This window comes from Eublepharis macularius, chromosome 1 (assembly GCF_028583425.1).
Source record: "Eublepharis macularius isolate TG4126 chromosome 1, MPM_Emac_v1.0, whole genome shotgun sequence".
In the NCBI taxonomy this organism is placed as follows: Eukaryota; Metazoa; Chordata; class Lepidosauria; order Squamata; family Eublepharidae; genus Eublepharis; species Eublepharis macularius.
The window spans coordinates 98208215-98234119 of record NC_072790.1 but is presented as its reverse complement, the minus strand read 5'-3'; the positions used below and the strand labels follow the sequence as shown (position 1 = coordinate 98234119).

Genomic DNA, 25905 nt, shown 5'->3' with positions numbered 1-25905 from the left:
GCAGAATCCATACCCATATGTGGGGAGTCTTCTAAGGGCTTGGGAAAAAAGCATTCCCCTTTCCTTATTCAAAGAAATCACAGTTGCAAAATACTTCTGGTAAACAATCACCAGACATTGGTAAATATCTAGCACTCATTAGTCTGCATAAAGGGAATTCTCATCTGTCAACAGCAGCTAGTCACAAAGACTAGAAAGCTGTTCAATACTTAAAACTATATCCCATAGTCATTAATACTGTATATTTATAGAATACAAGCTTGGAAAGTGTCTGTTTGTCAAGGATTACACTTTCTGTTGTTCAACCTGAACTTATTCAACCAATAAGTGAACACACACACACACACACACTCCCCAACAATAAGATGTTGTTTGCCTTTGTAAATTTTGGCCTGCTCAGTTTATCCATGGCAAAACAGATAACAGGGATGGGATTTGGGATGTCCAGAAGAATTCCCCAGTAATGTTAACCATGCTGTTTAAAATGTGTCAATGCTTCATGCAATCTATCAATTCAATTGGGAAGAAATCCAAGCAAATACAATTGCTGCAATTCAAGAAGTGAGTGTGGGGAGCAAGCATGATGTAGTGGTCAGTACTGGGCCAGAATCTGGGAGCCTCGTTTTTTTAATCCAACCTCACTATGGGATTTTGCTGGATGACCTTGGGCTAGTCAACCTCCCAAGCTTAATATGAGAATAAAATAGAGAAGTCCACTTTGGATCCCCATTGAGGAGAAAAGTGGGATACAAATTAAGTAAATTAAAATTGTAGTTGGGGATTTCTTACTTTTAGATATGTAATGGTTTGCATATGTAGCCGTCTGATTCTGAATAGCTGACATTGTCTTAATTCTCTAGGTACATGTGAGGTTTCAGGCACTTCTAGGACAGAGATCAGAACATTCCACTGACAGCACAGGGGACATGACAGCCAGCTAGGACAAAGTTGCCATATATTCATCTTATTAAACCCAGTTATTAAGTGGGTAGTCTTACTTGGAAGCAGGGGTGAAAGTAAGCTGATAACAGGCTGGTACAGAATGACAGTAAGAAAATGATAAAGTGGTTCTGCTTCAAGTCTCTGCACCACTACCATGAGAGACAGTACCAGTAGGAAATTCAAGTTTTCACCTCTGCTTGGGATGTAAATACGTTTGTCTTCAGTGTGTATGAGAGTGCAACCCAGAGGTGGTAGAGTATGTCTGAACCTGGGAAGCCAAAGGCAAATATTTGATTTGTGGCACATAAAAATTATACTTTTTTATCCTTTTGTTATAGGATCTGATGATATACTACTGTATGCATGTAATTTTAGAGACATACAAAGCCATTCTGGGTACACCTTTCTTTTTGTGGCATAATGGATAAAAGCTAATGCATCTCTTCATTGCTCCAGTGCACATGTAGACTATCACAAGAGGGAGAGTCAAAGTAGTTCAATCGTCTATGTTTATGTTATAAATCCTCTATAATAAGGTTAAGATTTAAGTTGTCATTTAGTATATCAACCTTTATTTGAAATACTCATTTGAAAGAAAATTCATGGTTATAAGGGTATGTAAATTATTATTAATATGTAACAGATTTCTTAGTTATCAGTGTTTAATAACTTTCTCTCAATATCGTAACTATTAATGTGCATAATTAAATAAAAACTTTTTAAAAGAGAGGAGTCATGGGTGAGGAGAAATTCCCCCCTTGTTTTGCATCTGTTTCTTTTACTTCTTCCACTCTGGTTCCAATTTCCCTCCCTCCCCTCTCACAATTTCCCCTGTCTGCCTGATGCTTTTTCTGCTGCCACCATGTCTTTGTCTTTTCTGCCCCTTCTGGCTCTTGTGCAGTTTCCTTTTCTCGTGCTCTCCCCACCACTGCTGGTTCTGTTCTTTTTCTTTTCTTCCTTCTCATCATTATTACTGCTGCCACCATGTCTTTGTGGCCCCCAAACAGCAGTGGATGCCTTGTAGTGACCGGTTACCTTAATAATCCAAAAGTGGGCAAGCAAGATTTTGTAAAATGTTCTCCCAGTCTCTGCTGTGATTGAATTGTGTTATGTTTGTCTGTTTACAAGCAGACATTACTTGACTTATTGGGAGGCCAGGGAAAGGTTCGTCCCTTAGGGTTTTGTTCTTTACATTTTGTATCTTTCTACAAACCTGCAATTTTTCCAGAAACATCTTCTTTAGCCCTGTGTTAATCTGCATGGGGTAGGAGGTCATACTGGGCTAATAGCAGTATGATATGAATCGACTGAAAATGTTCTAATGATTTACGTTCTGTGGAGTGCTCACTTAACTTAAAGGAACTTGCTAAGATGGCAAACCTTTGGGTGGGTTTTGCATTTCCTGCTGATAGTCTGCATAAAAGCACAACATTCCCTGTACTGTGCTGCAGTTCCTCATTGTATACAGACAACACCCCGGTCATCCGTTTCAGCATCTTGCATAATGCTACTTTTATTTCATTTTAATTCTTGCAAATAGCTCTCTAAAGGACCCATGGTATCTTTTCCTGCTCTGCAGCACTGTTTCTTCAGCTGGAAGGATTGCCATGGCATTATATATCTTGGAGATTGTTAAAGCTGGGAGAGGTGTTATGAAGGGCTAGAATAGGAAAGAATAATACAGCAGGACGGCTCTTAAAGAAGAGGCATATAGAACCCTAACTTCATGATGCAGCCCTTTTCGTGGACCGCATACCTACCTACTGTGTGGATGTTATAGTTGTCTCTAATGGGATGGGAGATGGGAGAGTCAACTCAGTGATCCTTGGTGGGCCAGGGAAAGATCACAGGGTTGGGGGGGGGCTGAAAAGGAGGTTAAAATATTACTCCTTGCTTGCTTAAGAGCAACTGCTACTTGCCTGAGCAACTAATCAGACCTCATTTATTCACACAAATCTTTGCTTTTAATTTTTCCCGGGTATGGTAAGAGTTCTGAGAAGTATTTCAGATTATCCTGTAGTGCTGAAGAACTTTGTGAAAATAACATTGATTTCATTCTGGAAGCAAAAAGTAATATCTTTCTTCATCACACACTGTGGGGAAATATTTAAGTATCTCATCGCTTGTGTTGGCCTTCTGCATGTAGTTTACAATTTTTTTCAGATGGTTAGACTGCTATTTTAAACATTATTTAGACATTATTTTAAAAGTTAGTAGGGCTTAGGAGATTTATTTAAGGTTTTGTGCTGATAATGAATGACACTTGTTTAAATAGGATTGCTTTATGCCGGTAAACATGTTTTCTAGACACTAAACTGGCTGTACTTAAAATAGTTTTACTGTTCAGTGTGAGTGGTCAGAGGTTATACAAGCGGCAGACACTTGCACTGCAAAAACCTCCACACTAAAAAAAAAATAACTCTAGTTTTTAGCATAAAGGAATTGCAGTACTGTTTCTGTCGAGACTAGTGTGGTTAGCAACTGGTATAACTCTTGTTTGTGAAATAAAAATATTGCAGTAGTTTAGAAGCTTTACATTTAGGAATGGAGTAAGTTGATGGATAATTTAAAGGGATAGTCAGATAGACAAGGGAGCAAACAAAAATTAACAGTGATTTTGGGGCGGAATTACTGCCACAAATGAAGAGTTCTGTAACAGAGAAGATAAATGGAGAAACCGTTTTTCAGAAAGCCTCTGCTCAATTCAACAAGTGGAAGAATGTAATAAACATAAAGACTTGTTATTTTGTGACTTTCTATGAAACTAAAGAAGACAGGGTTCTACGACACACAATCAGAGAGGCTGCTGGTAAGGTTGGACTTTATGAGGTTTTGAGAAGTTGAGCCATGTACCTGTTTATTGTGTAAAACTGTTGCTATGCTCACTTCTTTGTTTCTGGGCAAAGTTAAAAAATTAAGCATGACCTGTTTGAACTGCTTTCTGCTGCTTTCCTCCATTCAGCCTCCTGTTTCACTTTCTTCCCTTTGTTCTTTTCCAGAAATGTTGATAGCTTTTCCTTTCTAATTTGCAGTGTCCAATGGCTTATTCCTTTTCATTATGTAAAGCAAAAAAGTTACCTTTAAACACTTTTGTAAGTTGACTATTCCCAACATTAACTTTCTTGACTGAGTTCAGTACATGAAAATTAAATTTGTTTAAAATAATGTTTGGCATTCAGAGACTCATGGCATTCAAAGTTACCTGAGAGCCAGCTCCCTCCCTCCCTCCCTCCCTCCCTCCCTTGTAGTACATGGAAGATTATTTCTCTGATCCAGAGTACTTGAATGCCATTGGTAGCATCACCACAAAGCCAACTAAAAGTCTTCAATGATAATAATGATATAACCATTGCAATGCATATTTATAATGGTGTTAGTGCCCATAGAAGCATAGCAGTTGAGCCTTTTCATAACTGGAGCATCAGTTTTTAGGATGGCATGTATATTTTGTGAGTAACAGACCTAGATATGGTTGTGACTCAAGATTGTAATTCCACTAGGATTACTGAAAGATTCTAAATCCATTACAGTTGCTAGCTATTACTCAGAGGAGGGAGGAGAACAGGAGCTGGGAAAGAGGACAAGAGTGGGACTGCTGATTTACAAATGTCATCCACAAAGAGACTTGGGAGCCTTGAGCTGATAAATCTTGTGGCAGGTTGAGTCCCTTCTCTGTAAATTCCTACAGAAGTACAAGTTGTTGTGTCTTCTATTCTGCTTCTCATAGTACAAAAACTACCTCTTACACTTACTGTGAGAATGCAGCGTAAGTGAGCAATGTTGAGATTTTGGGAGTTTTCCAGAATTTGTGCATCTTGCTTCTATGCTGCTTATAAATGTACATGAACATAAAGATAAAGAACATTAAAGAATTAGCGTGTATAACTGCAATGAGTGTATTAGGATAGTCTTTGCAGAAATACCTGCAGATGATGAAGGTAAATGGTAGGGGAAGAAAGCCATCAGAAAATGGAATCACTAAGCCAGGGGAAGGAAGCTTAGTAGCTGCAAGAAGACTGTGGTCTGTCTAGTCCTAAATATAGACTGTAACATATACTTGCATCAGACAGGGAGCAAGGACTTTCTGCAGTTGAAAAAGAATGATTGTATACCAGCTCCAGGAGAGGTTGAAGCTTATGATCCACTCGGTTGAGTGAGATGTGAACATCCAATTATTAACTTGACGTAGCTGTATAAGATTGGGTATTGAACTTTGTGTATCTCAAATTTAAGGAGGTTTGAACTTGCTGAGTCTTAACACATCATCTGACTGAGCTCTAAGCCTATTAAAACAGTGAAACAAAAGGTTTTAAGAATATCAGAGACTAGTAACAGAGATCATTAGTTTTTTAAAAGTGCCCTAGAAAACACGGGAACTCTGGGCTTTCTGTGCTGGTGGCTCCCTCCGGAGGAGCAGGCGGCTCTCTCTGGAGAGGCGGGCTGGCTCACTTGGCTGTCCTGTCCTGCCGGCTCCCTCCAGAGAGGCAGGCTGGCTTGCCCAGCTGTCCCGCCATGGCGGCTCCCTCCAAAGGGTTATGTGGGTTTGTGTTTGTCCTGTGGCGGCGGCAGCCTCCGGAGAGGTGGGTGGGTTTGCCCGGCTGTCTCACTGTGGCAGCTCCCTCTGGAGAGGTGGGTGGGCTTGCCTGGCAGCCCCACTGCAGCGGCTCCCACTGGAGAGGTGGGCAGGCTCGCCGGGCTGTCTCAGCACCGTGGGCTCTCTCCAGCATAGCATGTGTCATGGCCCAGTCTGAGAGTGAGGTCTCCTCTGGAGGAGAGGAGCCTCATGTAGCCAGCCAGGACTCCTCAGGAGAAGAGGAGCCCTGTGTAGCCAGCCCTAGCCCTGATTCAGCAGAAGCCAGCAATCAGGAGCAACAGCTGCTGGCTGATCAGAGCTTGCAGCCAGCAGCTGAGACACCAGCACCCTCTAGCTCCTACACCACAGGGGAAGCTCAGCCAGGGACTTCTACAGGTGCAGCGCAGCCAAGAGCCTCCACCCCCCCCCCAGGTTCACCCACACCCAAGGAACGCCGCAGGCAGTACCAGAGACTGGAACTGCAGGAGAGATGGCGCAGTGCTCGCCTCTTGAGCCAATGCCAGCTGCTGGAGAGTGACGATGAGTAGCATCAGGATGGAGCCCCAGCAGCTGGCTGAAAACCACGCCTGGCTATAAGAGCCAGTCTGGAGGAACTGCAGGGCGTGGAAGCAACGTGTCTATTGCCTGCAACCACTCCGTGTTCTGTGAACCGTGCCCGTGCCCGTGCCCGTGCCCGTGCCCGTGCCCGTGCCCGTGCCCGTGCCCGTGCCCGCTTTTGGACCTGACACTACCGGTAAATGACCTTGGATTGTACCTGACCTTGCTCTTGGACTCTGGACTCACTCCTGGCGTTATCTCATGCTCTGACCACCGGTTTGACCTGGCTTTTGCTCTTGGAACTCCCCTCAGACTCTGGCATTAAGGTTTGGACTTGAACCACCCTGCTTGGGCTCGCCCAGCCCGTGACAGCATGGCCCCGCCACTGGCAGAAGCGGCTGGAAGGCTGCATGGGGAGGGAGTCCTCCGTGCTGCAGCTCCCCGCTGGCTCTGCAGACAGGCCTCTGAGAGCTGCAAACTGGCAGGGAGGTGAAGCGTGGCCCCCCAGCCAGTGGAGGTGGTGGGAAGGCCATGCGGAGAGAGAGCCTGCCTTCTCCCTGCCTAGCTAAGCGGTGGGCAGGCGGGCGGGCTCCACCGCTGTCCCCATTACCCATGGATCAGCTGGGCAGGGAGAAGGTGGGTGAGCCCACTTTCTCCCACGGTTCAGCTTCCTGCTGTGCCAGTCTTTCCTCGGCCTTCAAAAGCTCAGAGGCAGCAGGAAGGCCTGGTGCTGCAATGACAGGCCATCCCGCTGCCACGCTGGGCCTTTCCAGGCCACTGGAGGCCCCAAGGAGGCAGTGGGGAGGCAAACTGTTTTGCCTCCGCTCGCTTCTTATCCTCACGTATTGTACATGCATGGCGTACTGTGCAGGGATAAGAAATGAGTTGTCAACAATACGGTTTGCCTTTTATATTTATTTATTTATTTTATTTATTTTTTCAATTTATATACTGCCCATCCCCAGGGGTTCTGGGCGGTGAACAGTTAAAATCGATAAAAACAAGAACTAAAATCAATATACAAATAATAAAAGAATATAGTAGGATGACTTCAGTAATATACAAATAATACAAATATACAAATAATAAAACAATATAGTAGGATGACTTCAGTAATACGGATGTAATGACAAGAATGTCTACAGTTCTCAAAGTGTCATAACATGACATAAAGCCCTGTATTGCTTTGTAACATGGAGCACACACATCCCAAAACAGAAGTTAATTATTTATGCTGTGTGAAAGGACTTCTAATTTGGTGGCAGCGGAGGATTGGGAGGGGGGAGATTGTTCAGTCTTATCCATTGATCTGAGTTTCATAATTCTGTATTTGGACACAGGAGTTCAGCTCCATTTTAAAGACTGACACAATTTATTTTAGCATTTGCTTGAGCACCTGCCACTCACTCTGAATATGTTCATTTTGGCTTAAAATTTGCCAGTTGAGTCCTGGTTTAACTTCATTGGGGTTTTATTGCCTTCTTTGTTCCTGGGAAGACTGTGGAGGTGGACAGGTCTAAGATGGACAGGTTCAGTCCAGTGTTTCCTGATGTTCTGGCTCCAGGGGTATTTGAATGGGAGACTGTTGTTGGAGAGATTGCAGAGGTCCTTCCTCTGGGGTTCCTGCAGATCATGAAGCCATGGGCATAGTGGAAGCCAGGAGAAGCTCCTTGGCTTTATCCTAGGTGCACAGAGAACTCTAGAGTCTGAGCAAGTCAGGGAGTGGCTAGGCTAGCTGGAAGTGAACCTCCATGCCACCTATTCAGTGACAAGGTTTTCTTCACAAACCCTTTCTGAACTGTCTTTGTCTCTTTTCACCTATACCTCCATTGCCACCTAAGCCAACTTAACGCATTCTTAAATTGAAACATTTTCGATGTCTCAGTCTTTTTCATCTTTTAATGTTATTTGCGTTGTGCAGTTAAAAGCCCTTTCTCATAACTGCACAATAATTCAAAATAATTCAAACATAAAACCTTTCTGACAGTATCAGCTTTGACAGCCACCTAGTTCTAAAATAAAACGTACCTACTGATAGTTTACTAAATTCGTTATTTGCAGATTCTAAAACTTAGTTAAAAAAATAGTCTCTATTCCTGTCCTTCCCCCATTTTTGTTGCCAGCCTGCTTCTTTGTAAGTTACAGAAGATAGATCTTCTATCAATAACAGTGGTTTTTAAAAAATCGGTTCTGGATATTTGTAACGTATTAAACTGTAGAAACGCGGGGAATGAAGACAATCGACTCAGCTTGTGAAAATGCCTTCTGCTCGACTTCCACAGCAAACCCATCTGCTGTCTCTCTCTCCTCTCTCGGGGCCCTGGGGCTCGCGGAGTGGCTCTCCCGTCTCCAGGTGGTTTGCTTTGCCCCACCCCCGAGTCCCGCTGCGTCTTGGTCATTGGTAGGCGACAGCCAAGGGGCGGGCTCCGCGGAGCTTGTTGTTTGTGCTGTGCCTTGGACTCTCCACCTTCGCCCCGCTTGTTTTCTTGGTCTCAGCCCGCAGCTGCCAAGCTCAGTGCGAGGGCTGCTGTGGGGAGCGAGGAAGGAAGGGGTGGCGCTGGGCTCTGCGGCGGCTCGCTGTGACTTCTGCTCGCGTCTGACAGGCATGAAACTGGCGAGCGCAGCCTACCAGAACCAGGGTTATGGAGCGGTACAGGGCTTTCCATGCAACCGCTGTGGGAGCCAGCGCCGCAAGGTAAAGGGGGTTACGGTGAGGATGGGTCTCCCGAGCCAGTGGCTTGAATTGGGTCTGGGGCTGTTTTTCCAGCCCCGTTTTAACCAGTCAGTTCCGAGAGGCGTTATCTCCTTGGCTTGTTTGTAGGAGTCGGAGGAGGCTTTGCTGTTTACCAAAAGGCGTCCTGAGCGCGTTCAGGGAAGCAGCCCTGCCTCTCTTCAAGTCACGCAGTAGCTGGCTTTTAACTCTGCCTACTGTAACGCGAATCGAAGGGATGCTACAAATCTCCCAGCAATACTGTTAATGGACCCTTGCGGGGGAGGGGAGTATTTTACAGGGGACTTGCCCAGCTGGTGCTTGTCAACTTTCTAGGAACGATCAGTGCCGTTTTGCGCATTGCTGATGCTTAGCAAACAACTGCAGATATGTTTATAAAAACAAATGAGATTTGTTTGTAAAAACTTCTGCAATTTATCTTAAGCAATTCTGCTTTAAGTTAACACTGGTGAAACATTTCTGACCAGGGAAAGAGATCTCATGGACTACCTAATGCTTTCATCACAGCCAGAGACTTTCTAACTGTTTATATTTTAAAGACCAATAGCTTAACTATTAGAGAAGCAGTGTTTAAAACTGCATAAGGCATGGCACCAAGCCTTGGTCTCCCTTGAAAACACTGTAGTTACTCTCCCAAACAGAAATGAAAACATGAAATCTGGTTTTGAGTATCAGCTTGCGTGGAGATGTCAAAATAACCTGCAATGGGACACCAGTTGTTGCATTAAAGAATGACTGGAAGCTGACATTAACAGTATCATGATCAGTGAGTTATTGTCTTCAAGTGACATTTGAGTCATGGAAGTTGGGACATGTAACTAAGTAAGAGATTCATTAGTGTGGTTTGGAAACCACAGATTATTCCTGTCCTGAAATGTGAGAAAATTGGAGAAAGTTACTACATCAGTAACTGTACAGCTGTATACTTTTTGATTGGTTTGATTTAAAAATCTTTTTCTTACGTAGATTATTCATTTGGTTTCTTAATAATAACAATAATAATAACTTGAAGCAAATGTTTAGTGCTCATGCAGAGTTTATTGTTCTGTTGTCAACAAGATTAAATCTGGTACTATTTGTATACTGAGCAGGAAACAAAACAAGATAAGGTAGCAGCAAAGTTAGATTAAATATTAAAGTTTTTACAGGGCCGAAAGTGCGTAATGAGCGTAGTGGTTAGTTTTCTTGTTTCTGTAAGCTTGGATGGCCAAAACACACTACAAGAGTGAAGACTTGTAGTCCAGTGAAGCCTGCAGAAGATCCTGGGTGCAACCCTGGTATATATCCAGTTAAAAGACCTTTAGTAAATTGTTTCCTTGCTAAGGAGAACCTGTTTCTACCTGAGACCTTGTGGAGACACTGCCAATCAGTATATTTAGCTTGGACTCTTTGTCTACTCTAGGGCAGATTCATATATTCGTAATTTGCTTCACTTCACATTATGCATCACCAAGACCAAAAGCCTAGTAAGTTATTTGCAAAAATTATTTTGTCCATAGACATTTTTTAAAGTTCAGATGCTTTAACAACAAGCAAATAAGAGATACTTGTGATTAAGTCTTGCTGAGTTGGGAGTTTTCTTTTTTTAAAAAGGTGTTTATTTGCAAAATTTTGTACTGCTTTTCAACAATTTAGAGTGTTATGTATAAAACTATAAAAATATCTCAGTTCATGAACACTAAAGATAGAATCAATAAACAAAAGACTGAGAAAACAGCAGGATAAATTCTAACAATCTAGAATAAAACCATGTCAGTTAACAGCAGCATTCCTTTCAAAGGTCAAGTGGAACAGAATGACTTATTTCTAGTAATTGACAGTGTTGCTTCTGCAGAGGGTTGAGCCCTGAGGAGGGTTCGTTGTTAGATCTCAAAGCATGACGTGAGTGTGTGTGTATGCTTTTTATATGAATGAAGATTCCTCCCAATGTCTGTTGATTATTTATTGACTTCATTTATAGCCTGTCTTTCTCCCCAGTGGGGGGAGGCGGGGCTCAAAACAGTTTACACCATTTTCTTCCCCTCTGTTTTATCCTCAAAACAACCCTGTTAGGTAGGTTAGGCTGAGAATGTGTGACTTGCCCAGGGTTACCCAGCAAGTTTCCATGGCAGAGTGGGGATTTGAATCTTGTTCTCCTTAATCCTGGTCCGAAACTGTAACCACTATACAACACTAGCTCTGCAAGCCCACACTGTTTAGGACCCATGGTTTCTAGGTGTTTTCAGGAGATCTGAATTTGGTCCCCTTTGTATTCAATTTGTATATTGTGTTTCTCCTTTCAAAATTCCAATTACATGTACAATTAGAGCTCTGTAAAATAATGTTGCAGCCTGATGTGGATAGCCCAGGTGAGCCTGATCTCATCATATCTCATATCTTAGAAGCTAAGCAGCATCAGCATTGGTTAGTAATTGGATGGGAGACCTCCAACGAAGACCAGGGTTGTAGAGGCAGGCAATGGCAAACCACCTCTGTTAGTCTTTTGCCATGAAAACCCACCAGGGGTCACTATGACTTAATGGAAATCTCCACCACCATCAAGATAATGTTACAAACTTGGGAGTTAAAAGAGACAATTCTTAACAAATATGATGTGCAGATTGACAATACCTCTAATCTACTTGACTGTTTCGGGAAGATAATAGACAGTATTTTGAAATGAGATTTTTTAAAAAATAAGACCTTCAATTTAGCTTTAGAAAATGCTTGAATTTGGGTGAACCTTGGAAGAAAGGCACAGGTTTGCACTGGAGGCACATGAGTATGCACCTTTCCTGCTCATACTTTGTGAGGAAACTATCACTGTCTTTGTTAACTAACTACAGAGAATTTAAATTATCATTATTAAGATTATGATTATTATTTCACCTTTCACAGTGAAACGCAAGACAGATAACCCAGTGCGATATAATATATTCAACAGCTAGGACATTGACTGAGCAAAATACAATAATGAGCAATAGTTAGAACATTCAGTGAGTGGATACAATAGGGAATGGTAGCAGAAAATTTGAAACAAGCATAAAGCAGAGGACAGATGAAATCTTTCCGAAACAAAGTATAACTAGTTAATTTGACATGTTTAGCAACATGGAAACTCCATAGTAGGAGCGTATTTACACCAATAGATGTTACCCAGTGGTGTCCTCTAGAGTCCCTGCCCCTTCCAAGGCAAGCTATTTCTTATGATACAGCCCTATAATCTGAATAAAAATACCTCCTCCTTTTGCATAGTTCACGGAAAGCCAGGAGGATGGGTGCTTTTCTGACCCCCTCAGGCAGGCCATTCCATAAGATTGGGGCTACCACAAAGAAAGCATATGTACAGGCAAGTGTTGATTTTGCCCATCTGCAGGGTGGTATCTGCAGAAGGCCCTCTTCAGATGAGTGAAGTTGCTGTGGCAGAGAAGCAGTTGCAGAGATATAAGGGGCCAGGGTTATGAAGGACTTGGAATGTGATGTCCGTGGCCTTGAATTGAGTCTGGTAACTGATGGGCAGCCAGTAAAGTGACTGCAGAATGGAAGTGATATGCATTCTCCATCTAACTCCTGAGAATAAAAGCAGTGCAGCATTCTGCACCAGCTGGAATCTCTGAGTTGACTTTGAGGGGAGATCTGTATAGAGTACATTACAGTAGTTTATTCTTGATGTTAGTGTGGCATTAAATTAAGTGGCCAGATCAGCCATGTTCGGGTAAGGGGCCATTTTCTTTCTTTAAGGTTCTTATTCAGCACCAAGTAGGTTAAAAGCAATGTCTTGATTAGTACCAAAGAGTGATAAGGAATTAGTGAAAACTGTAAAACATTCTTACTTGCTCATAATTTAGATTCAGACTTTAAATTACAGATCATCTGTGGCCAACTTCTGAAGCTGGGAGCTTGGCCACTCTCTGGCTATGCTGTTCGAGAGTCCTCCTCACCTGAGATGTGATTGGCAGACTCTGAGGAGAAGACAGCACAATGTATGGGTAGAAATTCTTCGCCTTTTAATATGGTGATAAATAGTGCCCCACAAAAATGGGAATCCTTCAGCTCCTCTCCCAGTTCTGCTGCAAGCGCCACCTACCTGACCCACCCATTCATCCTCTCTCTCTAAGGAAGTATCCTTAAAAATCATGAAAATTATCTCAGCATTTATGATGCTTAAGCAATCTTTTAAAAATCTACCCTATAGCCACTTTTTTATGACTGAGACATACAAATGTGATTTGTGGAGGAAGAGGGGTTTACTTTCAATTTAGCCCATACTCACACACACTGCTATGCCCCCCTAACACTAATCGCATTTTGCTGTAAGTTGCTTTTCTACTCTTTCATTTTGTATCTGTCTACCAGAAGTAAGTACAAGATTTTCCCTATTTGCTAAACAGAAAAATACTTGGGAACACATGTAGGAGAATCCTTCAGCAGCAAATTATGTCCTATGCTTGTGTATGCAGTATATTCGGGGGAGGGACACTGTTCTGTGACTACGAAGGGGGAAACGGTTGGAGTTAACCTGAAGGCAAAGTGTGGTTCCCCTCACTTGACTCCCAAGAAACAACATGCCACATTCCACCTGAATGGCTCAAGGTCAATTTCTTTTCCAAGACAGATTGAACAAATATTTGTGTGTCTAATGTTACCTGTATACTGATATTTGGTCATCCATGCTCTTCAAGAAACCTTTAAAGTTTGTTCCCTTAATTTGAGGGATAATATGGATTTTTAAAAAAAATTGTTTTAGGAAATGAGAGCATATATTTCAAAGCATGAAGTGCCTATATGTCTTTATATTTAGCCAGCAGGCTGAAATACATGTTGGACTTTGAAAGAAACATTGCCCTTAAGAAAGAGAGAAGCCTCTATAAAATGATAATTGGGGTATTTTAGTTTTAATTCTAAGGTGTTCAGAAACTTTGGCTCAGGAAAGGACTTGATGTAGCTTTGGGCAATTTGAGGTGTGTCTGCTTTTGTTCCCTCCTTTTAGTTCCCTGTCCATGAGGGTACATTTGCCGTGGAAACTTAAGGGGCCACCTTTTCCTGGGTTGGGTCAACTGATGTATTCTTGGGACTTCCATAATTTCCAAGCATCTATAGTCTGATCCAGAAAGGACAGCAGCATACAGTAACAGGGGGATTAAGCCTTTCTGTCTGTGCACCATTTTCCCAACTTGAAATGGCCCCAAAGGAGCTGCTGTTTGCTCTGTTAGACCTACATGCAAATTTCCCCATCAGGACATGTTATGTTAAAATGCAACCAGGGAACAAAGCATATTGTATAGCTGAGCCACAAGCAATTTCTCTCCCAGACCATGCTCAGTGGAAACCTGTTTTTCTGGTTTGTAGTGTAAACTGGATTTGCACAATGGTGATTGGCTGGTTGGTTGATTGTCAGTTATAAGCCACCCTCCTCTTTCTGGGAGCATTTTTCAAGAGAGAAAAGTCTTAAAGCACCTCACAAATATTTAAGAAGGTAAGCATGCAAAGTGGGAGGGGCGACCATAGTAGGTGACATCTTCCTTTTCACTTATCTTACATGCATCAGGTGGCAGTCACCTTTTTTTATTTGGAAGCTGGGTGTGTCTTCCTTGAAGAGGCAGAGCATCCTATCCTGTTTACAAGAGTGCAGCCTAAAATAGGATTGCAATCCCTACAGGGAAACTAAAAATGAGAATTTATATTCTTTGGGATAATGCAAACTAAGTAATACATTTTATGTGACGTTTAAATGCTTCAATTTAGCTTTTCATGAGATTATGACAAATCAGTTTCCTGTAAATGATTTAGAATGTATTTTTATAATGAACATTGAGTGTTCTTTTTATGACAGCAACTTGATCTGTCAGTATTGTACTGATTTCTTCTAATCATGTGTAGAAATTCTGAGGATAGCCAGCTCAGGCCATTTGTGACTAACAGTGCAATCCTATGGAGAGTTACTCCAGTTTAAGCCCATTAAAATCAATTGGATTAGACTGGAGTAACTCTGCTTAGGATTACCTTGTAAGTCTTTTGTTTTAGCAATACTGCAAAAAAGTTGTGCTGTGTGCATCCATGTGCACACATGAATGTATTACTAAACAGCTACAACATGCTACTTATATTCAGATTGTGTTATGATATTGTATTATGCAACATAGGTTACAATTGTGGCAAATACCTAGCTCTGCTCGCTTTCTGTAGCATTTTAGCTGTGTTGCAGAAATAGACATTATAAAGCAAGGTGCAGTAGCTGATAAGAAAATTTCTGCTTCTCCCTTGCCATTGGCTAGGCCCTGTGTGCCACTCTGCTAGGACCAATGATAGACAGGGGCATACAAGGACAACATGAAGTAATTGCATTGGTAAAAAAGTTGACTAACATCTCTGTTGCATTGGATGATAGGGATTTTGAAAGCCAAGCAATTGAGTCAAGAACAGAGTTGTGGATGTTTACTAACTGAATCCAGAACCAGTTATTTATAGGAGAGCCACCATGTGTTCTTGTTATAGGTAACATACCCTTTATATTTCTTACAGTAATAAGTTTATTTTATTCTTTGTTACATATTGAGAGCTGCATTTTGTATTATGATCATGAAGGACTTTGCTTCATTGATTGCATCAGGAACAAACTGGTTCTTCCTCAGGTACAATTAAAAGAGAGAAAACAGTTTCCCTCTAGAATTTATTTTAAAAGGCTGGTTATTTCTTGTCCTGGACATTTTGCTCTTGTAATAAAAGAACAATAAAAATGGCAACCAGAAAACATTTTTATGCAACATTGTAAGTTTACTAGTAGATTACTAACTTAATGGCTTCACGAAAAAGCAAATCTTGCAATTTTACAGACACGTTCCCTTCCAAATTACCAACTAGCTAGAATATTTATTGTTCCATAATACAACTTTTTTCTTATCAGAAATAAGATAATTATATTCTGCAGATGAAAATCCTAGATCTATCAGTTTGACCTGAACACAAGATGACTTGTTGATATTTATATTACTGTTCACATAAGTTTTAGCCGCTGCTGCTTATCTTGCTTTTATTCCAAGAAGTTTAGAGTGATACCTCTCCTCAACCATTTTATCTTCACAACAAGCCTGTGAGATAGGGCAGGATAAGGGCGAGTGACTGGCTCACAGTCACTACCAGTGCAGTCCTAAGCAGAGTCGGAAGGGTCTAAGTCAATGTAGTGTAAGATTGCACTATATTTCAGCTTCATGGCTGAATGGAGATTGGAACTTCAGTCTCCCTAGTCTGACATCTTAACCACGGGTGCTTGCCTACTTTAATAGGCTACAAAATACTCTTTCTGATGAGAGGATCATGTCAGATGTGTGCTGTTAGAAATAAAATGTTTTTCTAATGGAGTAATCTTACACACAAAAGTGTACAGACAGCAGTTTAAGACATTTGATAAAACTATTTTTCATGTGAGCCGCTTGGCACATTATTGAATTACTGAAACCTATGTGTTTATGGTCAATTTTAATGTTAGAGTCAGAAATTCACTTTTTCCCCACAGGATGCATACAGCATAGGGAACCACTATTGCCCAGTAAAAAATTATTGTGTACATATGGTGGTTTGCTAATTATTATGCTGTGGCCCTAACGGTCCTCCCAGAGTGACATCTACCCTCAACTCATTATCAAAATGGAGTTATGCACAGAGTGTCTTTGGTTTCAGTGAAAGTTTTTTGGTAGGCTGTATTTTAAGTAAGCTGTAAACTTATCTGAGAAATTACTACTTGTTCTTTGTCATTTTAAATGGCCAACTTGCCTGTTCAATGTACTTTTGTGGTTCAAATGTGTAACAACTTTGAAAAAAAACTTAGATAATATTACAACTCTGTCACCTCCTGAAAGATACTGAAAGACTCAGATTCTAGTTTACAGATGTACTTCAAACACATTTGGTATCGCTGACTTTACTGTGCTGGTAGCTGTGTACTGAACTCCTTGTTCTAGACACTTTGCCAAGTACTTCATGCAAAACGAAGTTTTCAGTGAACCAGGTTTCATTGTTTTTAATGGCAGCAGTATGGTATACTGTAAACAAGCATGGGTGGTTATGAAGCACGGATAGAAAATTTCCATACACATAGACTGCATTTCTGAAACAAGGACAGCACTGTTTGTTTCAGTGGTAAATTCTTGCTTTCCCTGGAGCCACAGCTGAAATGTTTATAGCTAAAGGTTCAGATAGTGTAATTTTCTTTTCTAGGAACTTGGAGTTAGGATTCCTAGACCACTGGGACAAGGACCAAGCAGATTCATCCCAGAGATGGAGGTGCGTTGTACTGGCAGTTGTTTTGCAAGTACATGGTTAACTTGTTGCATTTCAGGAAAATCTTCAGAATCTAGGTTTGGCTGTGAAACCGTTGTTGATATGTAAAGTATTATTCATGACCACTGTAAATCATCAGGAGAGTTTGGCACTGATCTGCTGAGTTAGAGAACAGTGATCTCTCTGTAGAATTTTGGTATTTAATAGCACATTTTTCACTTTAGTGTATCTTTAAAAAACATCCATGTTTCTTATTGCGGTATCTACTGTTTAAAGAATAAGTTGCCATTCCTCAGTTTGGGAGCTGCATTAACCAGCATGCTTTCAGCCTGTTCTCTCTCCACAGTATGTTGATTGATATGAGACCAGACAACCCTGATGGTAATAGATTTGTTAGAATTCCAATCTGAGTCACATGGATAAAGCTTGAAGTCATAAACATGTTTCCCTACTATAGCCAACTACCAAAATAGCTCTCAGTATGTTGGGAGGGTTGCTGTTGCACCTTTAAAGGCTAACTTATAACCCAGCCCTACATATATGTTCCCCACAAGCATTTGATCTCAAAGTACTTCCAGCACACTATTTGTTGTAATCGGAAAATGCTGAAAACCTTCAGAGTTATGAATAAAATCTCATTTATTAGGCTTAAATTCTGGTTTGGGGCTGTGCGCTGTTAACAAATATGTAATAGAGTGGTTGTTGTAGAAAACATTGCTAATCTTCTTCTTCTAATTCAAACAGATTCTTCAAGTGAGCACTGAAGATACCCAAATGCATACTTTATTTGCAGAGTCTTTCACAACTTTAGGGCGTTTGGACAACATTACCTTAGTGATGGTTTTCCACCCGCAATATCTAGAGAGTTTTTTAAAAACTCAGCATTATCTGTTGCAGATGGATGGGCCGCTGCCTCTTCATTATCGACACTACATAGGTATCATGGTAGGTTGATCTATGAACCCAGAAGCAATGTTGTTATCATACAAATGTTATCATATTTTGTAATCAGTTTATTGATTGACTGGATAAATCTATTGTGCTTGTAATCCACCTTGAGTCACAATGAGAAAGGTGGACTATAAATGAAAATAACAGTATCTTGCACAGCTGTTATCATTTTGTTGTGCCAAAAAGGGTTGTTTGTTGATGTCCATTAACAGTGCTGCAGGAAATCTATCTAGCAAGTTGAACTAGGGCAGTAAACAGCCATCCAATGATGGCTTCTGTCATCCTTATAGTAGTTTATATGATAGGTTGAACTATGAAACGAGAAGCTATAATGGCATTTTGTATGGCTTTTAAATTCTTCTAAATATGTATAGGCTGTATTTGGGGAAACAGAATTGGACCAAATCTTGACTTCTGCATCAGAGGAAAAGCCCTTAGTGAACTTAAAACTTAATGAACGATTGTACTTAGCAGAAATACCATCTCAATATTGGAACATTTGCCCCTCAGTACAAGCAAGATCACCAGAATACAAATATAAAGAGAGCCTACTTCATTTAGAACAACCTTTTAACTTCCTTGTATTGTTTGAATATTTTTTGTGTTCAGTATTGTGTCTTAAATTTAGGACACTTGCTGTTGAAGTTTCTATTTTACAAACTTTTAGTGGAATGTGGAATTTTAGGCCTCGGTATTTGCCCTGAACATTGTAGCTAGTTGTATTCTGTTACTTTTACTCAGGTATTCTATATTTTATTTAATTGGGCTCATTCTAGTAGTACTTCTGCAGTTTTTCAGGAAGTCTCTTTAGCAAATAGATCTATATTTGAGAGTAAATGACACCTAATTATAGCTCTTGTTAAAATGCCATTCTGGCCATTTATGTGGCTTTCATATATAAATAGACTTAGAGTGGACTAGAACTGCAGAACTGCTCTATTTCTAGGATGTATGCAAGTGGGCCCTGCTTGTGGGGTTCCTTGTGGCATGTGACTGGTGAGGATTGAAAATGGGGTATTGGGCTAGATGGGCCTTTGTTCTAATCAGCCTGGTTTCTGCTGCTTGAAACAAATTTACCTAGAAGTAATACCCAGTAAAATCAATGGCACTTGTTTCTTAGTTAAACCTACTCAGAAAACTGAGTGTGTTTGTTTCTATATGTTGAAGAAGTAAAAACTACTGTAATCAAAAGTTTTATATTAATTTATTTACAGCTTTTGCCAAATATGAAACAATAATAAAACACACATATTTTCACATTGTAACATGATTGATATCTGATTTGTAGCATTTTCTGTACTGGTCCATATTTGTTACAGCAGTCAAGGAACTACACCACAGGGAATTCCTACATTTGATATTTTTGTGTTTTCTTCCAGGCAGCAGCTAGGCACCAGTGCTCTTACTTGGTTAATCTGCATGTCAGTGACTTTCTTCATGTTGGGGGAGACCCTAAGTGGCTGAACGGTCTAGAGAATGCACCTCAGAAACTGCAGAATTTGAGTGAATTGAACAAAATCTTGGCACACAGACCGTGGCTTATTACCAAGGAACATATTGAAGTAAGTAGCTTTTATGTGTATAGAATATACCACTAAAATATGTATACGCATTTTCTTTAGCTTCTGTGGATCTAGGTTTTTTTTCATTCTGTTACTTTAAGTGTTTGTTATGTGCAGTGTCTCACAACCTGCTGTAACATGTCGTAACTATCTTAACAGAAACACGTAGTGGTTATGTTAAACAATATTCATATTTGGAAATTTGGTTTAGTATTAGAATACCTTAAGTGCTGCTTACTGAGGGAGGTATAGTGCTCTGGTATTTGACAGTCTTGATGTATAGCTCTCAAGTGGATGGACACTTTACTTAAGCTATGATTCATGCCATTGGCATGTAGCATCAGATGCTGAAGGGTCGCTTAAGGATACCACAGAGTCTGTTTCCAAAATACTTAATGCTGTCCTTTTCTGAACTTAGATTTATCAGTAGAGAAGTGCAAGAGTCCAGTAGCACCTATAAGACTAACAAAATTTGTGGTAGGGTATGAGCTTTTGTGAGCCACAGCTCACTTCTTCAGATATCTTCACAAAAGCTCATACCCTACCACAAATGTTTTAGTCTTATAGGTGCTACTACTAAATACGTAAATAAGACAAGTGGGTCTTATTTGGAAGTTATCCTAGGAGTTGAGCATCAGACAGAAATGTTTTAAATAAATATAGCTGTCTGTCCCCATGCAGACATAGCTGTATTTATTCCTTGCTTTTTTTCTACTGCTACAGACAGACTAAAATGGCTACTCATCTTAGATTTATCTGGCCTGTTGTCTTGCATATATCAAAACAAATTTTTAAAAACTTGTTTCTTTAACTAGATCAAATGAGGCCAAATTAGAATATTCTAAATCACCATTGCCTGGATTGTACAGTGCTGTGTTGCTTACCGAGCATTTTCCTTCCTGGCATTTTTTGAAGTAATGACAAACTTGTATGTGGACAACTGACAATTACTAAAACTTCAACTTAATAGATCTCTGCTAAAAGTTCAGAACATTACTTTTAATAGCACGAGGATCTGCATAAAAACAAGTAGAACTTAGTTTCCAAAGTCATCCCCTACTTTCTGAATCTTTAGAATTTTTTCCTCCTATAGCCACTGCTTGCTTTTTAAAAATTATGAATTATGTATTCTTCCATGCACTGTGAAATGTGGTGAACAATAAATACGTAATTATCATATTTTTAGAATAAGGTGGAGCTATAATTTTGAGCTGTGTTTTCTGTCAAATACCATTCATTTTCTTCTTAAACTAAACCCAGATGTGTGGATGATACTTATCAGTATTAAAAGGCTGCTAGTGATCTTTGTGGCAGTTTTACATAGTTTAACAATGTCTTCCAATTATCACCATTATGTGCAGAGCTGTCACAGCAGACGTAAATAATGTCAGATACCAAGAATACCATCAAACATATTTTCTACTGATAATAGTTCTTGAATAGGAAAAATCAGCACAGCAGATAGGTAACCAAATTTGTAATCCAAATAATCTCTTTAAAGTCTAGTTATATTTCCCATACTGAGGCAGAAGTCCTAAACACATGGAAAGTAAATCTGAGTAAATTTGGTGAAATTTATTTCTGAGCAAAAATTCATGGGATTGAGCTGCTGAGAAACTATTTGTACATATAGTCTGTAAGTTCCTTTATACATTGTGCCCAGGCTGATAGTCGCCTAGTGGGAAAAGGGCTGCTACTGCTCACAACAACTCCAGAGGGTAAATTAGAAAGCCTTCCCCATCCTAACATCTCATTTGGGTACAGGTCTTGAACACATCTCTGTGTTCCAGGTCATCTTAAAGGAAGAGATTCTGAGGCCCCTCCTGAAGAAGCCTGCTTTAAACTTAACTGTGTCAAACCACTATCGACTGATGACAAATGCTCCTTTTTGGGGCATGGTGCTCAAACCTGTTGTTTCTATGCAACTGCAAGCTTTTTTGGATGAGGCTGATGATCTAGATCCACTTTGATCTAATTTCAGGCCTGGATTTGCCCTGACAGATAATTTTTGTGTAAGAGAGATGATGGAGTACAACCCTGTTGCTATTTCTGCATCACTCAGCTCTTTTTGTTTGTTTATGTTATCTGTTGTTCACCTTTGTCACCAAGACTGAAAGCGGATTAGACAGTGTAAGTCAATGCAATCAACAGATTGGACACTTAATAAATAGTACAATAGGGTACGAATAACAGAAATCTGAAAACCAAGCATGAATCTGAACACCAAGCTGAAAACAGTGCTGGAACAAAGCATAAGCTATTTGGCATGACATTAGAAGACATGGAGCATACTTACAGCAACCGAAAATACACAGTAGTAGAGTCTACAGTCCCTGTCTCTTTTCCAAACCATCTCTCTGAAGCGTTTTCTAACAGTACAACCTATTACATATTTTAAAAGGCCCTCCTGAATAATTCAACCATGGTATTCTTTTGGCACAGCACATTGAGTTGACACAGTGCCTTGTTTGTTCCAGTCCCTCTGTCCAACCTGTGTTGGAAAGTGGTGGTAGGGATTGTTCTGACCCTTGGCACTTGTTCTGTGAGGTCCCACCAATTTCCATCTCATCCCTTATGATGTTTAACATCTACTTGATTCTGCTGGGTGCGATTGCCTGGGGATTTGTTGGTAAGCATACCCAGTGCTTGTAAATGATGATAGATGAGATCATGGCCAGTAAATAGAAGCTCAGGTTAGATGAGACTCAACTGCTGTTGGGATTCCCAACCAGGGATTCAGTAGTCAGTTTGTTCTGGACAGGACTGTGTTTTCCTGAAGGAACAAGTTCATACCTTGGGTGGCAGCTGTTTGAAAAGGGAAGCTTAGGTCTCTAGTGTAACGCATAGCTCCTCTGTCCAGCTTTGGTTGGTGTGCCGGTTAAATCCTTTCCTTGAGAGGCTGTCCATGTTCTACTTTCATATAGGCCACATTACTGCAATACACTTTATGTGAGGCTGCCCTTGAAAATGATTTAGAAGATTCAGTAGCAAGGCTACTGACCGATACTAGTTACTATACTTGTATCTTACTAGTTCTGAAATAGCTTCACAGGTTATTTGTTTGCTTCTGAGTTCAATTCAAAATGCAAGTCATTACCTTTTTTAAAAACTCTAAATAGTCTGGTGCCATGGTACTTTAAAGACCACTTGTCTTCATTAGGAACTGCTCAAGATGTACAATCTTTCACAGAGACCCTGCTCCACGGTCACAAGCAAAGGTCTTTTCTCAGATATTGTCAGGTATAGAACTTCCTCTCCACAATTGTTCCAGTGCCACATTAAAGGTATTTTTATTCAGCCAAGTGTTTGGTTAACATTTTGTCACGTGCTATTTTCGACATGGTCTATACACTATTTCTTTCTTTTTTTATTGTAATGTGGCATGATGCCCTCTGACCAAGCCAGTAACTCAGTCCTGGAGGGCTCAGAGGAAGAGCTTGAGGACCAGCAGGGTCAGGACAGGTCTGGTGCTGCAGAGGCACCAGCTGACCATGCACTAGCAGCAGCAGCAGCAGCAGCAACCACTCGGCCAGATCCTGCAAGCGTGTTTACTGCCTGCCTCCAAGATCACCACTGGGACCCTTTCAGGCAGGACACAAACCTGGGTCCGTAGCCTTTCCAGATCACATCCCAAGCCACAGGAGTGTCAGCGGTGATGAAGGGCCCATGCAGAGGTGGCGCAAAGGAGGCAAAGTGCGAGGTTGGCCGTGTGCCACTTTTCTACTGACTCAGAATAGATCACTGAGTGAGATACTTCCTTGCAGAATCATGGCCTGAGCACAATGTATCCTCCTGAGCTCCAACATCTGCCAGCAAATGCTGCTGAGTTGATAGAGCTGCACTCCTGGATCTGCTGGTCCACTAGGTGCAAGCCCTGTGCTCCAACTGCTCTTGCCTCAGAGAACAGCTGGCCAAGCAACTGATTGAGTCCTGTGGAGTCCAGCTAACCAGGCAAAGGACATGTTTATTTTAATGTGCTGATACTTTATTGAAATGTTTGAATTTTGATACAAGTGGGTCTTATTTGGAAGGTACCCTAGGAGTTGAGCATCAGACAGAAATGTTTTAAATAAATATAGCTGTCTGTCCCCATGCAGACATGGCTGTATTTATTCCTTGTGTATGGCACACATATGTAGTTTTGATATTCAGCACAGAATTCAACATTTTGACTATCTCAACATGTGTGTGTTTTAAACAAACAGAAGCTAAAGGATGTAGACTATGGACTGATCCCCTCAAGCAGTGAAGCTTCTATACCTTGCACAGATTGTTGCCATAGGTAGCTGAATATTTATGACAATAAAGCGAATATGCAAAAATTAAGCATAAAACAGAATATCAACATTTTAAAGGTATTTAGTATCTCTCAAGCAGGGCTTTCAAAACATGGTGCAGTGAGCCACCTTAAGGGGCATTGACCTACTTTTAGTCTCCCCCAAAATAGTGAAGGCAGAACCAAGAACTTTGATGATTGAACTGTTTTCCTAAAGCTAGAATGTAAGCAGATGAAAATGCTCTGAATCTACTGAAATACAAAACCTGTGCAAAATTGGAGATTGTTTTTTTGGTCTGCAGCACTTCCCATATAAGCAGCTGTATGTACCTCCTGTACTACAGTGAATCAAGACATTAAGTTGCAGCTTTGTCTCTTAAGTCTAACCAATATACATATGGCCTTGGCTGGAGAGGAATTGAGGAACTACTCATCTCTGTTTGCAGGAAGACCCATCTTGCATAACATGGATTTAGAGTGAAGATGGCTAACAGGTACTCCATAGTACATTGAAGAGCAAGCCCTACGGTAGATTGAAGATCATCATGTATCCAGTAGCCTCAGCTAGGGTTGCCAACTGCCTGGAGGAAAAATGCCCTATCCCTTTAATAGAAGCTTTATGGGATGTTATTTACCACGTGATGTTATTTATCCCCATGCCATGAAAAGTTTCACCCTCCAATTTCCAAACATTAAACCAGTATTAAAAGGGCATTTTTCTCCAGGCTTGGTAGCTTCTTGCCTTCTGAGAATCTTACTGGGAATAATAGTAAGAAACTGATATCATATTGCTGGAAATCATATTGTTAGAAAAATCTGCTGAGTATTCTGTTTTTAAATGTGTGGGGTAGCTTAAGCAAAATGGAATTTCTGAGACTAACAGAATTATTTCTCTCTCTCCCCACCCTCAGCAACTTTTAAAGACTGAAGAGCATAGCTGGTCACTGGCAGAACTGATCCATGCTGTAGTTCTTCTTACACACTACCATTCTCTTGCCTCCTTCACATTTGGCTGTGGAATCAACCCAGAGATTCATTGTGAGGGTGGTCATACCTTCAGACCTCCCTCAGTCAGTGACTACTGCATTTGTGATATTACAAATGGAAACCAAGGAGTGTGTGAGATGCAAGGCCCTGTTAGAAATCTTACAGTAAGTATTTCCTCGATCTTTGCTGTATTCCTGAGGGATAGCTGTGCTGATAAGACAGAATTCCAGAAAACAGAAACTTTCTTATATGTATGTGCACAATTGGAAAACTTGAGTGGGTCATTGCTGTTTTGTTAACCGTCAAGGACACACACATGGAAGTCTGGTGTAAATGAAGCTAAACATTTTGATTAATATTTGTATACGCAGGACTGCTAATGCACAATGATATACTGCATCTGGAGTAGGGGTGTGCACTTCGGGTTCCCGGTTCGGAAACCCTCCCCCGAAGATTTAGTATTTCTGAATCGGGGCCAGTATGATGGCCCCAATTTGGAAATACTGAATCAAAGCTTTCTGAAGTGATTTGAGTCGCTTCAGGAAGTTTCAGGACCTTTTTAAAGGGCTCCCTCCCACCAAAGCATACCGAAGTGATTCCAATAGCCCGAACTCGAAGCGGCTTGCTGCTTCGGGTTTTCGGTTATTCCGAATCTTTTTCCCACTTAAGGTAAACTCGAAGCAGGAAAACCGAATATTTCCCCGGTGCACACCCCTAGTCTGGAGTATTTTTTCTGTGTGAACTATTGAAAAATTGCTGTCCAGCTCTACAAGTATGTGTTCTTGACCATGGTGTGGGGGCATGTGTACAGACTTTAAAAGAGGCTTAATATATGGAAGTGGGCAGCTGAAGCTTTTCATGAAATGAAAGTAAATAGCATCCCATTAAGAGAGAGGTCATTTTTTTCTTCAGGCAGTTGGCAATCTTGTTGGTTCTCCCTTTCCCTGAACATTTGCCACCAGAACTATCTGCCATATGTTAAGGCTTAGATTAGTACTGACCCAGGTGCTTTTCATATAACTTCCCTTACTAATATGCTGAGATGCTTTGTGGCACTATTTCCTGACAG

General features: G+C 40.8%; 1 protein-coding gene across 4 annotated transcripts in view; it reads left to right on the top strand.

Annotated features, from left to right (window-relative positions):
* SESN1 (sestrin 1) overlaps positions 1-25905 on the top strand; it is a 60197-nt gene that overhangs the window by 23224 nt on the left and 11068 nt on the right. Inside the window, exons 1-7 of one of the 4 annotated variants that reach the window (XM_054980615.1) lie at positions 8687-8768; positions 14133-14259; positions 15172-15278; positions 16998-17063; positions 17805-18005; positions 19391-19573; positions 24761-25000. In XM_054980615.1, coding sequence (XP_054836590.1) covers positions 17058-17063; positions 17805-18005; positions 19391-19573; positions 24761-25000 — 630 coding nt within the window. In that variant the 5' untranslated portion in view covers positions 8687-8768; positions 14133-14259; positions 15172-15278; positions 16998-17057. Of the gene's footprint in view, positions 1-8541; positions 8769-14132; positions 14260-15171; positions 15279-16997; positions 17064-17804; positions 18006-19390; positions 19574-24760; positions 25001-25905 lie in introns of those variants that run through there. The other 3 variants (XM_054980606.1, XM_054980623.1, XM_054980598.1) reach the window with 3 other exon arrangements.